The sequence below is a fragment of the Siniperca chuatsi genome, linkage group LG10 (genome assembly GCF_020085105.1).
Source record: "Siniperca chuatsi isolate FFG_IHB_CAS linkage group LG10, ASM2008510v1, whole genome shotgun sequence".
NCBI lineage: Eukaryota > Metazoa > Chordata > Actinopteri > Centrarchiformes > Sinipercidae > Siniperca > Siniperca chuatsi.
The window spans coordinates 15,662,206-15,676,476 of NC_058051.1; the positions used below are offsets into that span (position 1 = coordinate 15,662,206).

General features: G+C 39.5%; 3 protein-coding genes across 9 annotated transcripts in view; 2 read left to right on the plus strand and 1 right to left on the minus strand.

Annotated features, from left to right (window-relative positions):
- The window catches only part of dip2ba (disco-interacting protein 2 homolog Ba), a 43,070-nt gene extending 39,061 nt beyond the window's left edge, over nucleotides 1-4,009 (plus strand). For both annotated transcript variants that reach the window (XM_044212381.1, XM_044212383.1), the window contains one exon: nucleotides 114-4,009. In XM_044212381.1, the coding sequence (XP_044068316.1) occupies nucleotides 114-366 (253 nt within the window). In that variant the 3' untranslated portion in view covers nucleotides 367-4,009. The remainder of the gene's footprint in view (nucleotides 1-113) is intronic.
- On the minus strand, nucleotides 2,919-11,931 carry LOC122883548 (transmembrane protease serine 11D). The gene is made up of 5 exons (XM_044212384.1): nucleotides 11,784-11,931; nucleotides 10,388-10,571; nucleotides 9,008-9,285; nucleotides 6,492-6,634; nucleotides 2,919-6,410 (listed from the first exon to the last, which is right to left on the minus strand). The coding sequence occupies exons 1-5, from the start codon at nucleotides 11,851-11,853 to the stop codon at nucleotides 6,174-6,176; spliced, it is 912 nt and encodes a 303-aa protein (XP_044068319.1). The 5' UTR covers nucleotides 11,854-11,931; the 3' UTR covers nucleotides 2,919-6,173.
- A 580-nt stretch (nucleotides 11,932-12,511) lies between these two features.
- Nucleotides 12,512-14,271, plus strand: part of scn8aa (sodium channel, voltage gated, type VIII, alpha subunit a) — a 47,955-nt gene continuing 46,195 nt past the window's right edge. For 4 of the 6 annotated variants that reach the window (XM_044212375.1, XM_044212380.1, XM_044212374.1 and 1 more), the window contains exon 1: nucleotides 12,512-12,852. The gene's annotated coding sequence lies outside the window, so the exon portion shown is untranslated. Of the gene's footprint in view, nucleotides 12,853-13,286; nucleotides 13,394-14,271 lie in introns of all 6 variants that reach the window. The other 2 variants (XM_044212377.1, XM_044212378.1) reach the window with 2 other exon arrangements.

Below are 14,271 nucleotides of genomic sequence, written 5' to 3' on the forward strand. Positions count from 1 at the left end.
ATTAGTACTGGTCATTTTCACGATACATGTTTTTCTTTACACACTCACTGAGAAAGGCCATAGCTTCTAGTTCACACAGTAACACAGAAAACATGTGAATGAATTCTCCTCAGTGCTGTGTTTACATGGACCAACCTGCTGGTGGTGGTGGCGGAACTGAGCGGCTCGGAGCAGGAGGCCTTGGACCTGGTGCCCCTCGTCACCAACGTGGTCCTGGAGGAGCACCACCTCATCGTCGGGGTGGTGGTCATCGTGGACCCTGGGGTGATTCCCATCAACTCCAGAGGAGAGAAGCAGAGGATGCACCTTCGAGACTCCTTCCTGGCAGACCAACTGGACCCCATCTATGTGGCCTACAACATGTGATCGCCCTTCACCAACTGATGAAAATGCAGAAAACTGAGCCAGGCTCTGAGAACAGAAATGAGGGAGAAGGACTTGGGGTGCGTTCAGTAGCAACCCCAATGTTAAACCTCAGACACACATTCAAAACACCAAACAATGTGGAAATGCGAGTACAGTACGAGTACTGTAATGAGAACGTGCTTCCCTTTCAGAAACTGTTCCGTCTTTGCTTCCACCTGCTCAATCGCTGCAGTCCAGGATCACTGACATTTCTACTGAGGGGGAAGGATGTTTTCTCCCTCTTGATAGTAGATTCATCTGTCAACTGGTGGAAATTTAATCTTCATCCTCTCTGTGCATCCCACTTTTCCCTCATAGCTCCAATTCATGTTTTTAAAGACATTTTTAATTACATACTTTTATCCTCCCCTCCTTCCAATGCTTGGTTTTTATCCTGAACCATTCATCCTTGTGTGCTTTTATTTTTTTTAACCCCCTCAATTCTTTAAGGCAGGACGGCGCACTGCAACTGCTGAGAGGAGCTGGAACTTTCCCCTCTTGCACTTTAAGTCCTCACACTTCTGAGTCAACTTCCTGTCTCACCTGCCTCAAGGGGACACCCCCCCCATGTTTGGTGCTTTCACAAGAGCAAATCCACATCAGTATTAAAAAGTGCCACCAGCAAGTGCAGCCCACAGGGGCGATCCTGACAGCATACCTTCCTACCAGGTGCACCGTGGCTTTCACCTCCCATCACATACTGTATTTGCCAGCAGACATGCTGTCGGCATTCACACATTACAAAATGTCCTAAAAAAACACATGAATTATTTGTTGGTGTGGGAAAAGAAAGACTCGCTTCATAAACATACCAACCTGGATATTAAAGATGATCTTTGATGGGCAGAAACACAGATTAATTTTCGGTGTGACTAGGAGTTGGTCTGTTAGATAGTTCTTATGATTGTGAAGTACTAATAATTTTTAATTTTTTTAAAAAGCACAGATTTTCAGAAGGGTTGAGGCTATACCTGGTGTTTAAGGGTACATGCTAATTTGGAGTGCAATCAGCGATTTTATTTTCTAATCCAGTTAGCCAAAAAACACAAGCAAAATATTGTATGAAAATATAAAATATTAAAAAGAAAAATCAACATATACCAATGTAACCGATGCTAAAATTTATAATTTTGGTTCAGATTTTACAAATTGAGTACATGTCATTTCTGGCTAACAACTTTGTTTGGATTAGGAAACAGGCGGAAATAATATTTTGAGTCTTTGAGGAGTCTGGTAAGTGTTGTTAAACGACCTTCTGGGTTTTCCAAAGATCGCCGGTTATTTATTTTTCGGAAAATCTGGATGGTTAGCCCTGTGAGTCAAATGTAAAGGCACAAACTGGGGCTAGGCAGAGCTGGCAGATTTAAGCTTGACAGTTCATTCTTGACTTTGAAAACAACAGTTCAAACAGCACAAAAAAATCTCAACTCAAGGTCCACTTTTCACATGTTCCAGAGCTTTCGACCATCTCACCAAGTCTTCATTAGCAGATGGAGTTCGTTCAGTTGTCACAGACTTCTCAAAGTCATAAACATGCCCTGAAGAGTGGAACACATCTACAGTTCAATGACAACTAAGCAAACTCTGTCTTCTGATGAGGACTGTGTAATACAACTGAAGGCTCCAGAACAAGCGAGTAAGTGGACCTTGAGTTGAGATTTATTTGGTCAAGGGCTGGCAGAGTTTGACAGGATAAAATCTCCCAGTTTCCTGGCTTGAACTGAAGTGAGCCGCTAGCTTTCAGTCTGTGTGTAGTTTCCCATGTCAAAGCAAAGAGCATCATTCATTTAATGTCAGCGCCAAAGTTGATTAGATAAATATAGATCATCAGAAGGCAAGTCAGTGCCTTTTTATTGCACCATCGTGACATTTATGATCACAGACTGTTGAATTTCTCAAAAATAAGATATCAAGAATGAGGACAGAACTTTGCCTTACTAAACCTGTGGAACTTCAGTACTTTTTATGTTTAATCCCTCATTTCTAGCTGTACTAATAGTGTATTCCACCATTTTTCACATGTGGAATCAGACACCAGTTCATAACTCAAAAGACACTCATCACAATTTTTATTTTATTGTTGGGGGGGGGTGGGTCTTGATGTTTTGCGAAGATGTTCGCGGTCATGCCTTTCTCATTTCATCAACAATTTCTGTCTGTAACACTGAAAAAATTTAGGAATGAACAACAATCAGTAAGCAACCCGTGATTTAAAAATGGCAGAATCCTCCTGTAAAAAAAAAAAAAAAAAAAAAAGGTAATAAATGAGGGTAAGGATGTTGTCTGTATATTGTATTTTAGAGGTCAAATACTGTATTACTAGTGTTAATGTGTACATGGATATGAACTTTGTTGATAAAAACTTGACTGATCTTTCATACTTGACAACATTTTTCTGCATTGTTAATTTAATGGTTTGCAAAAGAGAAAAAAAAAGTTTCAGATTACTTTGGCAGGAACAATGTGCACTTTCCCAATATCATTTTATGTGTGTGTGTGTCTCCATGAGGAGAGTGTGTGTGTGTGTGTGTGTGTGTGTGTGTGTGTGTGTGTGTGTACAGTTTAACAGTGATATTTGGCTTTTCTGGTGCAACAAGGCTTGTCTTTTGTACGAAAATGATCCCAGAATATTGAACCTTTTTTCCCCTCCTTTTTTTTAATGTCGCCTCCACTGTATTTTAATTCTTTCCATTCAAAATTGGAATCAAATATATTTTATAGGGGTTTCGTCGATATTTTCCTGATTTAATCTTTCTTTAAAACTGCACAACTTCTGCAAACAGCTGGTTTGATTTAGAAGCAGCTTAACATACAGTACAACACATACAACAATAAACCACTTTTCGTTCAGCGACAGACACTGATGACATGTATGTGAGCCTGTATCTGGGGCAAGTTAGAGTTACTCATGAATAACCAGGTGAAGCTTCTGAGCTACTGTGTGATAATTGCTTTGTTGCTACTGTTTCACTACGACAAGTTTTTAATAAAGTTTTATAATTTCATGTTGGCCTTCAAACCTTTTCAATAGACATTGGTGCTATTCAATAAGGGAAAGTAGACAGACTTTTGTCCTCCAATGTCGTAACAAAGAAGGTTTCTTCCTGGATGCCCTTTTTGTGTGAAAATAAGTCATTCTTTTTCCATGCCAACGTTTTCAATGATTTCACTCACTGCTCAGTTCTAAAATTGTTCGTCATCACCAGTTTTCATCAGCTCTGAGATCTGATGAAAAATTTCTCAACAGGCAACTCAACATGGACAATGCAACTCCACATATCCATTTCCATTTTAATATTTATTTCAGTTTTCAAGTTGCCGTGTTGTGAGGAATGGCGTTCAGTTCGAACCTCCAAAAGTTATTCTAAGCACAAAATGTAAATGTACATGTGAGGTAATGAAATTTGGATCTTTCACACAAAAAAACTCAAGGGCCCACAATGTATACCTCAACAACTGTCTGTTCACTATGCATTGTCAAGCTGCAGCAAAGACATTCTGAACTAGTCAATGGTGCGATAACTTCTAACAACATGTCTTACTTGACAAAAACACTGTCACACTGTCATTGTGTTTCATGTCAAATAAAAAATCCTTTGTCAGATTTCCCTGTGATTTTTCTTATTTTCCTTCCAAACATCTCTGGAAGCTTCAGGAATCAGCTGCTGCACTGAAGGAAAATAGCATCTTCCTTCCACCAGGTGTCAGTCTAAGTACTTCATCTGAAAAAATGAAATTGGCTCCCTCTATGACATCATCACGGCCCAGTTTCTGTCAATTTTGACCACATCTACCTGATATTTAGAAGTTCCTACAAATATTCACATCTTAAACATCAGTTTCACTAGAACTTATCAGTTCATATTTTAAGAAATAATGAAAGTAGTTGTTTAATAATAGTAAAAGGTATCTTACTAGCTGGCTGACAGGTCCTTCACTAAGCATGAGTGGTTTTGCATGTTTTATTTATCCTATTTACTACAAATCACATACACTTCACATCACGATATGAAAGTATGACTCTTAAAACTACTTGAGTACGAGTTACATTATTGTTGCATGGTAATGCAATTTTGTTGCAGATTGATTTGAAAAGTCTGCACTGCTTTACTCTGCAACAGTGATGTGACTTTGACAAAAATTAATGCAGACTTGTTTGCTGTGGTAGAGTTTCAAGGGTCTGCCATTTGATTTTCATGCCATTAATAAGAACAAGCTTTGAGTTTCCTTTTAGCTGGTATTGATTCTTTCTATTTGGTAATAAAGCAGTCATAAATGTTGGTAATCCATTAATAAATGTTCAAGGGCTTCTCACTTTCTAATAAGCCATCACATTACAACTGGAGACTGCAGTTGTAAATATTAATAAGTTGATAAAAGATGGATTTTTGTCCTGATGCTCTGAAAACCTTTCCCAGAAGGAGACAGGTCTAACAGTCCATTGCAGGGGTCTTACTGATTAATTAAAAGCTTGTTAAAAAGACAAAGCAAGTGTCCTGCTGGAGGAGGATAAATACCAACCAGAGATATTTGTCAGAACCTTGCAACCTAAAAGTTAATCTTATCAATGGCCATTGATAAAAGCCATTGATAAAGCCTACTTATAAACCCTCAAACCCTCTATTAAGGGGGCCTTATTAGAAAGTGGTACCAATAATACTATGCATAAATAAATGTCGATGTTGCAGTGTGGAAAATAGATTATTGGTCGTTTTTAGTTGCTGGTGAAAGTATAACCTATTAACTGTGAATATTGTTTCCTGTACACTGCAGAAATTGCTCAAGCTGTAAGTTTTTTAGGTTAGAGGTTGTAATTCTACCACTGAGATGTAATACCATTGCACAGCATGTACAATACCTACACAACGTAACGGCAAAATGTAAGATTTGTTAATATTTTAATTGGAGCCATTCTTCCAATCTTCCCGTGGAGATGTGATAAATCTCAGAACCATGATTTACTTTGCTTAAAGCACCTGAAGCATTGGTTTAAAATCTTAAGTCTCACTCTATAACATTAAATATTCAAGACTAAATAGGCAACAACTAAAGTTCTCAGTTAGTCAAAGTTAGTTATTACTTATTAAAAGTTTAAAATTCAAAAACCCAGCTAATCAGCTTTATCAGGTGTGTGTGTGGTTTGATCAGATTTGGTTGACATTGGCGTCTCCCTGGCAACATCGGAAAACAACCTCTTAACTGTCATCACATTCTGATTCGGATTCTTAAATTGCTGAATTCTGACTGGTGCATGGAAACACAATTTTCAGTGTGAAATAACAATGAAGTTTAGTTCTGATTTGAATTCTCTTCTTCTCAATACCACTAATGTTACTCACCACTTTAGCCTCAAAGATATCATTTATTATTATGACAACATGAGTAATACATTTCTAGAACATGTTGTTAATTGAATTGAACTCACTTCTTAATTCTGTCGTGCTTGCAAATAATACCAAAAGCAACAGATTCTTAAAACATTATAGAAATATATTTGAAGAAAAATACTGTATGTGATACTGTATGTTGGAGACCATCACTCAGAGTAAGGCCATTAAACAAGCTCTCGTAGATCTAACCAGCTAATCGCACTGACCAATAATGATGTTAAAACTAAAAAATTATCAAAAAAAGATTTTGAAAAGATTCATGATGAGTTAGTGGAACATTTCATCACTAATCCAGATGGCTAAAAACATTTAAACAGTCTGATGTATATAGCAGTGATATTTATTGCTGACAGACTGTCTGGGGGTTTCAGAGCAGCATCAGAGCAGCATCAGAGCAGCACTGAGCAGAGCTGAGATGACTCTTGTGTTCAGTCTGTGTGCAGCAGACAATGATGCTGTCTGACTTCTCTTCAGCCAACCTGCAAACCTGCTGGTCCTGGCGTACACCCCCGGCCTGTAAGGAAGTCCACACTCTTCCCCAAAGCTTGTCACTCCGACCACATAAAACCTCTCCTCGTCCTCGCTGTAACACTGCAGGGGCCCCCCACTGTCACCCTGAGACACGCACAGACAGCAGCCATGTCTTTATTGAAATGAAATCTATAGTGAGTTTTAAAAATGTACAAGAATCATCACCTGACAGGCATCAGCTGCCCCGCTCTCCAGTCCAGCACAGATCATGTTCTCAGTGATGAGGCCATCGTACCATGTGATCAGGTTACATGTTCTCCTGCCAATGAGCTCCACCTCAGCTTCCTGCAATCTGTTCATCAGCCTGCCTACAGTACATATACCAAAATGGTACTTTACTTATAAAGGGCTTTTAAATTGTCACTCATAACTTTATGGATAGTCAATAAGCATGCATTAATACTTTGCAGAGGCAATTATATATGTAAGCAACATTTAGAAACACAGGAGAAAAAGGCAACACTTTACTTTGATCCTGCTACTATAGCTAACATCACAATAACAGCATATCTAGAAAGTAAGCTAAATGTCCGTGGGCAAGTCATTTAACGTTCCCTGACACACAAATCATGGCTGGAATGGCTGGAATAGTGTTGTGAGGCCCGGTCCGAGCCACCTTGTTTGTTTCCCACGAGTCTTTTTCAGCGCGCACACAGCTAGCGGACTGTGTCATCAGTTAAATTGGAATAAAATTAAATACAAATAGTCAAATAAAGAGGGACCAAAAGTACTAACGTAATTAAGAAAATAAGAAAGAGAAGTTTAAATTAAATTAAATTACTTAATTTTCTTCTTTTGAAAGAAGAAATTACACATTCTCCCTCTTACAAATGAAAAGGTAAATACATAAGCAATAAAATGCACCCTTATTCAAATCAACACAATGAGGGGTTTTGCTGCTACAGCCTTTCATCATTTAGTATGACCAATAGCTTTTGGTGGCTAATGTTAGCAAACTGTAGACAGATATTTCCGTGTAACTGACATTACAGAGTCAGTTCACTGACCTAATGACTCTTCTCGACTTGTGGTACTATTAGGCTACGTTTTAGCCTTTACCATTATCCTTTAATTGTAACTTGTGGCCACAGTTCACTTTAAAATATGGATCAGTTTAGTTTGTGTATATCTTAGATTTCTACTAATGTGTACTATTAGATGCCTGCTCCTCCCTAACTGTTCAATTATAGCCGTTATTTTTCTTGAAGAGGATTGGGTGAAGGGTTTGTATCGGAGCTGCTGGACTGTTGTTCAACAGGACTTAAACTGTATTTTAATTTTCAGGACAGTAGAGTTCAACATATGTTGTCATGACTTTTGAGCTTGTTTCTCTTCGCACATTAAATAATTTTTTCTTTATACTACTACTACTACAAATACTATATTTGTAATTGCAAAACTTGCCTTAAGTGGAAAATCTGTAGTTGCAAATGTTGGTAAGTCATTAAGAAGAAGGAGGAAGAAGAAGAAGGATCCATTTTAATTTCTATATTATAAAAACGTATTACTGATCTGCAAAACATCAATAAATTATTCATTAACCATTAAAGGTCCAGTGTGTAACATTTAGGAGGAGTTATTGGCAGATATGGAATAAAATATTCATAAGTATGTTTTAATTAGCGTGTAATCACATGAAAATAAGAACTGTTGTGTTTTCATTACCTTAGAATAAACCGTTTTTATCTACAAAGGGAGCGGGTCCCCTTCCATGGAGGCCGCCATGTTGCACCGCCATGTTTCTACAATAGCCCTGAACGAACAAACCAAACACTGGCTCTAGATAGGGCGATTGATAGGATAGATTGGCGGCCACCGTACTTTCTCCTACACGCTTGGAACGGGAGGATGATCTGAGCGGTATTCAAATGGTTGCAAACTGCAATTTCACCACTAGATGCCACTAAATCCTACACACTGGACCTTTAATAAAGCTTCGCTAAAAGGCATCTGACTGAAGATTGTAATTGCTTTTCTCAAGATGTTTTTGAATATAATTATGCCTGTTGTCCTCACTGTTTACTTTAACTTGATTTTATAATTACGGTAACTTTCAAACCTTTGTAATCATGCTAGTCCTTTAAAGAGGAACTCCATTGATGAAGTCTGGTTACAGGTCTTGGAAAGTATTACTAAATTAAAAAAAAAGTTGTATAAAGCCTTTTGTGGCTGATAATCTGATAAATGGTTGGGGCTGAACACTACAAGTTTGAAAAAGAAAAATATCTGGGGGTGTGGAGTTAGAAAGAAGTGAGCTTACCAGACCTCTGTAGCAAGCTCCACATCTCTACTTGAGGCTAGCGGCACAAGGCTGAGTGAATCCAGTCGAGTTGCATTGTGGGTGATGCAGGCGCCGAAGAAGAATGTATGGAATAAAAAAGACGATATCTCTGGTTCTGCTGCATTGATTTTGATCCTTTTTAAACTGTTCATTGTGAGTCCGAAAATGTTATAAAAGAGCCATGCTAAGTCTCTTTTTAAAAAAGAGATTTTTCATTTCAAAGGACTTTGTGGTTAAGTAAGGGTTAATGTGTCTTATTGTAAAGTGGTACCTTCTCCCCCAGTGAGTTAGTCAGAGAAGCCGGCGGGGATTCAGTGTCTTGCTCAGGTGCACTTCTACTTGAAAGATCATCATCATGCCTTTCATACCAATGCTGTAGAATCAGAGTTTTTATACCAACCTTTGTAATAGGTGCTCCCCCATCCAGTGATGAAACAGTGGCTGAAGTTGAGGATGAGTTCATGAGTCACATTATGAGGAGTGCAGACAGGTTGTACATGGTCAGTGAAGTTGAAGGGAGAGCTGAGGAGCACGAGTGTCACATCGTTGTCAGCTGTGTCGACATCGTAGTCCTCGTGCATTTTGACTTCACTGATAGAGCGGATCTGGGCTTCATCTCCTGGAGCGGATAACACATGAAGTCCTGCCACCACACGGAAATGGCGTCTGCTGATCCATCTGGACACAAAACAGAATAAATTTGTTTATGGCTTTGACTCTAACAGCTTTTGTTTCTTGTCCACTCTCACCCACCAATCCCCTTTTCCTTTACAAGCCAAGCCAGCTGTCCATTTCCAATCTCAAATAGCACACAAAGGCTGGTTTCATTAGTTCCTGTGAACTGGTATCCTTTATTGTACATGCACAGTATAATGTACATATTGTTTAAGTATTGTATATATCTGTTCTTGTTCATGTTTGATGTGAGAGGAGATCTAAAACAACCCATATTTGACAATCTCTGTTTAACTTTAACATCTTGATGAACATACCTATACAAATATACATGTACACACACTCTCTAACACACAGGGAGGTGGAAATCACACCGCTACAACGTTGGGCCAAACTAGGCTGAATCACAGCAGCATTTCTCATTTCTCCTGGGTGTTTAATCTCCCCAAAACTGTAACTGCGCAGTTTGTTACAGGCAATGTGTGTTTTTCAACACAACTTCTACCTATCTATCAGTATATTTATCGTAAGATTAATTTCTCTTCACAACCTATAAAACCTCCATTGCTGAAACACTAATACAGAGAGCAAAATTCTGACCTTGAATCTGTGTAAAATAACCCTATTAGACACCTGCTCATATCGATCACACACGTGGGTCTTCTGTACTTCTGTTAAACAGGACTTGACACCCTGATGGTAAATCCAGATGCACCTTTATATGTGTGATGTATGTCATATCCCTGTTACTTTGGTTTTAACTTGTGACCATTGTTCCTTGTAGATTTGTGATAGATGTGTTTAGCATTTGTTGCCATGACATCTGGACACTGTTTTCAGAATCAAGACGTTTCGGCTCCCATCCGGAAGTCAGTGTCCAGATGACTACGACCGAAACCTTTTCTACGATGGACCACTCCTGGACGAATGAGGGACTACACCGTCTTGCCATGACATGTTATTAATTCACTTCAGAATCAAAGTTTTCAGTAATGTGTTTGCATTATTTGTCGGTGTGAATGAGTTATATACCAAATGTGGACGAAACGGATGTGACTGCATCCAGTATGCAGTCACATCCGTGAGGTGTGTAAGTTATACTCACAGGTATTTGTAGAAGCAGTGTGTGGCAGTGAGCACCCAGAGGCTGTTGATGATTGTCCCACCGCAGTGGTGCCTGGACTGGATCTGGATGCTGACCTGCCAGGGCCACGCTCCCTTAGGAGCCTCCCGGCCCCCCACTATACGAGACACACCTGGAGGGGCGACCAGGGCCCGCCTCCCACAGCCTCACAAGCACAATCAAATAAAGTTTCCATGTCATTTTTGAAATGACATCCTGTTGTTTACATTGTTGGAGGCTGCTGCATTTGAGGTGTGTATATAGTGTGTGTGTCTCTGCTATGTTAGACATTAACGTAAAATAACTCTAAAACAATTAGTCAATTAATCAATGAGTCAATCAACAAAGAATTAGTCAAAAATTATTTTGATAACTGATTAATCGTTTAAATCTGTTATCAAGCAAAAATGCCAGAACTTCTCTGGTTTCAGTTTCTGAAATGTGATAATTTGGTGCTTTCTGTTTATGTCATTGTAAATTATATATATTTAGTTTTTAGACTGTTGGTCAGACAAAACAAGGAGTCTGAAAACTAAATGTTTTGAATATGTCAATTAAATAAAGATGATGGTACAGTAGCGACACTGCCACACCAGTACATTTTCATGGGAGCTGTAGTTTTTGTGTGTGTTTTTTTTAGTTTAATGATACAAATGAATTATTGTTTAACTTATGGTAACAGGCTTAACTTAGACGCCGATGAAAGAAATGCTCAATGAGAGATTGCATTGTGTCACAGATGCTAGTGGGACAGCGGCTCGCCGACATCTGACATCAGGAGCATGTCCCCCGTTTGGGTGTGTTTACTTCTTCTTGTTCTTTTGTGCTAAAACCAAATGTTTATGGGTTCCATGCTAACATGTAGCCTAACACTCGCACACGTAGAGTCATAAAGTCAGCAAACTGACTCAGTAATGTCAGTTACACAACAATATGTAGGCTACTCGACTGTAAGTTTGCTAACATTAGCTACCACAAGCTACAGGTCATACTAAACCAAGTCAGGCCGTAAAAGCAAAATCCCTGAGTGTGTTAAACTGCACAAGGGCGCGTTTTATTGCTAATGAATTCAATCTTTCATTTGCATTTGAAGATTGTGTTTTTTCTTCTTTCAGAAGTAACATAGTGTTAATATTACTCAGGTAGATGGGAGAGTACCTTTTAACTTCTCAAGAGGAACTAGGATATCCTCCTGTCTGCAATGTCAGCATATTATTGCACATACTGTTGCTAACCGTTAGCTACTCTGTAACTGTCGCCCTTTAAAAGTAGCGAAATATTTCATTAAAAAGTCAAAAAAGAATTAGCAATTTACACAAAAACTACATAAAAAAGCTCCAGGAACTTAGTTCCTCCCCCTGGCCCTGGTTGTACTCACTGTCCTGTGGTGAAGTCAGTGCAGTCAAACACAGAGCACTCACAAACAGCAAAAGCGCCGTTAACTCCATTTAGTTTGTAGACATTTTTGAAACAAACTAAAACAACTTCCAGTTCCTACCCAACAATGACGTCAAATGCACGTTTAGTTTAGTTTGCCCTGCGGTGAAAGGTGAAATGAGATCATGACAATATAAAAAAAACATAATATAATTATATTATTAGATGTGAGATAAAAAATAAAAAAATCTACAGAAATGAAATGAATTTTAAGTTCATTTTTCTTCAGTTCAGTTGTATTCATGCACACACACATATTAGCCTAGCCTACATAACATAACAACAAAGGACAGGGGGCAGGTTACCAAATCAAGAGCTGCCTATTTGCATATTAATTTGTGCCATTAAAGAGCAGAGTGCGGGAGGAGGGCAGCGGTCTGATGCAGAGGCTATAAATGAAAATTGTTTGTAATTACATAGAGACAAGATGCACGCCATGTTTCAAAATATGTACATGTGCGTGACATTAGTTGAGTTACATGGCCAGAATAATTCTTATAGCCCACTTGTTTTTGGCATTTTTTTTTTGGCATGATTTGAAACATATATGTAAAAAAATTTTTTTCCTCTATCTGTATCTCAGACATGCAGTAGCCTTCAGGAAGCTGTCTCTGACTGAATGCCCACAGCCTGACAGCCAATAAATTCTTGCACTACAAACTCACCGCACTGAACACACAGCGAGCCAATGCGTTTGGACAGACAAACCTTGCGCGTGTCTTCTGTGCACAATCTCACCCAGGCTCGTCTCTGAGCCCAGGGAGCTGTATTTTGTGAACCACACACTGGGGTTTAGAGGCTGCAGGCCTAAATGACCTTTACGATTTTACGAAACGCACTTGCCGACACTCCCTTACATTCTGCTGAGAGTCATCAATTATGCAGGCAAACTGCTCGCGCTGAGGGGGAAGATAGCAGCAACAATATGGCGACAACCGCAGTTTCTCCCCAATCTTTCCCACATCTGCAGTCCTGCAACGGCTTTCTGGATTCATTGTAACGCTTACAAAGTGAGTATCCTTCATTTATAAACGTTTGAGAAAACGGTGCATGTGTTGTTAGGTGAAGAAACATTTTTTCTCTAACGGTATCCTTGCGTAAATGTCGCAGAGCTGCACACTGCCCCGCATCTTTTTTTTTTTTTTTGGAGCGGGATGGAAGAGGGTGTCTGCGTTTGCTGAGCATCTATCGGTTGGACCAGAGCAGAGGGGGGGGGAAAGAAATTAGCAATCAGTTGTTGTCAATCGCAAGGAATTTATCGGATTAACTATTTCGTCGAACATCCGAGGCACTGATTTAGACCTTTGCGAGAGAAAATGCCTCGTAGGTTAGGCATCAGGTAGGGCGCCGTCTGACTGCTCCAACCCAAAGAAAGCCAAAAAACTACAGATTTTCTTCACATTTTTGTCACTATTTTTGATTTTGTATACCCTCCGGACTACAGGATGATGCACTTGAAACACCATAAGGCTTCGAAAAAGGGACTGATGCTATGTGAGTAGCCTGATCCTCCGTCCATCATCGATAGCCAAGAAATTTACATTCCTCCAGGTGATTTTTGGTGTGGCAGCATCATAACTGTTCTCTAATCGTCTTATTATGTTTCATCTCATGTTGCAGGCTGTGTGTGTGTGTGTGTGTGTTTTTTTTTAATGCTGCTGTCTATCCTGTGCACAGATAGAGCCCTTATTGATTTGGCAGTCGACATGGCTCCACGGGTGTGGTGCAGATCCTTCAAGGCAACGCGCAAAAAACGCACAGAATATCCCGGGGGGGGATCAATCGCATTTGGCTTTTTTTTTTTGCTGAATAACAAGAGGGACATATTGCTCTGAGTTACTATGATACATCGACATCACACTCGTGACTTTGACAAATCCACGGTTGCGATTACCACAGCGTGACATTTTCAACATACAAGCCACCCACTGCAGCAATAGTGCTTTAGCCAATTTGGTTGTAGCGGGCCGTTTCTCTGCGCATTATAACCTCCTGCTTCTCTCCGTGACCGAGCAGGACTTTTCTGTTCAATGAAATATATTAGAAAAAACTCACATAATGGCGTCTACAGGACCTCCTTAGTTAAGAAAGCATGTCTCCATGTCTTACCACGTCTCTGTAAACGAGAAAATGACTCAGAAGATGCCAAAATGTGCCTGTTTTCTCTGTGACAATGATGGCATGGCCAAGCCTGGGTGTGAGCAATGTGCAACCTGCGAGACTGAGCCACAACAAGACGAGTGTTGTCATCATGACTTAATAACATTGAAGAGAATCGAAGGATAAACTGCAGGCGTGCATGCGTCGAGAAGAGAGGCCCAGTTTACAGCACAGCGCTTTTTTTCCCAGGCTTTTTCCGGTTCTGATTTTTTTTTTCTCCATAAACCCTGCATGTATGCATTCGTGCATATGTATGCGCGTGTGTATGT

What these genes read in the sequence shown, in the direction of transcription:
- LOC122883548 (XM_044212384.1), bottom strand. Translation starts at nt 11,853, where the DNA reads ATGGAGTTAACGGCGCTTTTGCTGTTTGTGAGTGCTCTGTGTTTGACT. An exon ending in GGGGAGCACCTATTACAAAG is followed by an intron (nt 6,635 to 9,007) that starts GTTGGTATAAAA and finishes TATGTACTGTAG; the next exon opens with GCAGGCTGATGAACAGATTG. An exon ending in GGGCAGCTGATGCCTGTCAG is followed by an intron (nt 6,411 to 6,491) that starts GTGATGATTCTT and finishes TGCGTGTCTCAG; the next exon opens with GGTGACAGTGGGGGGCCCCT.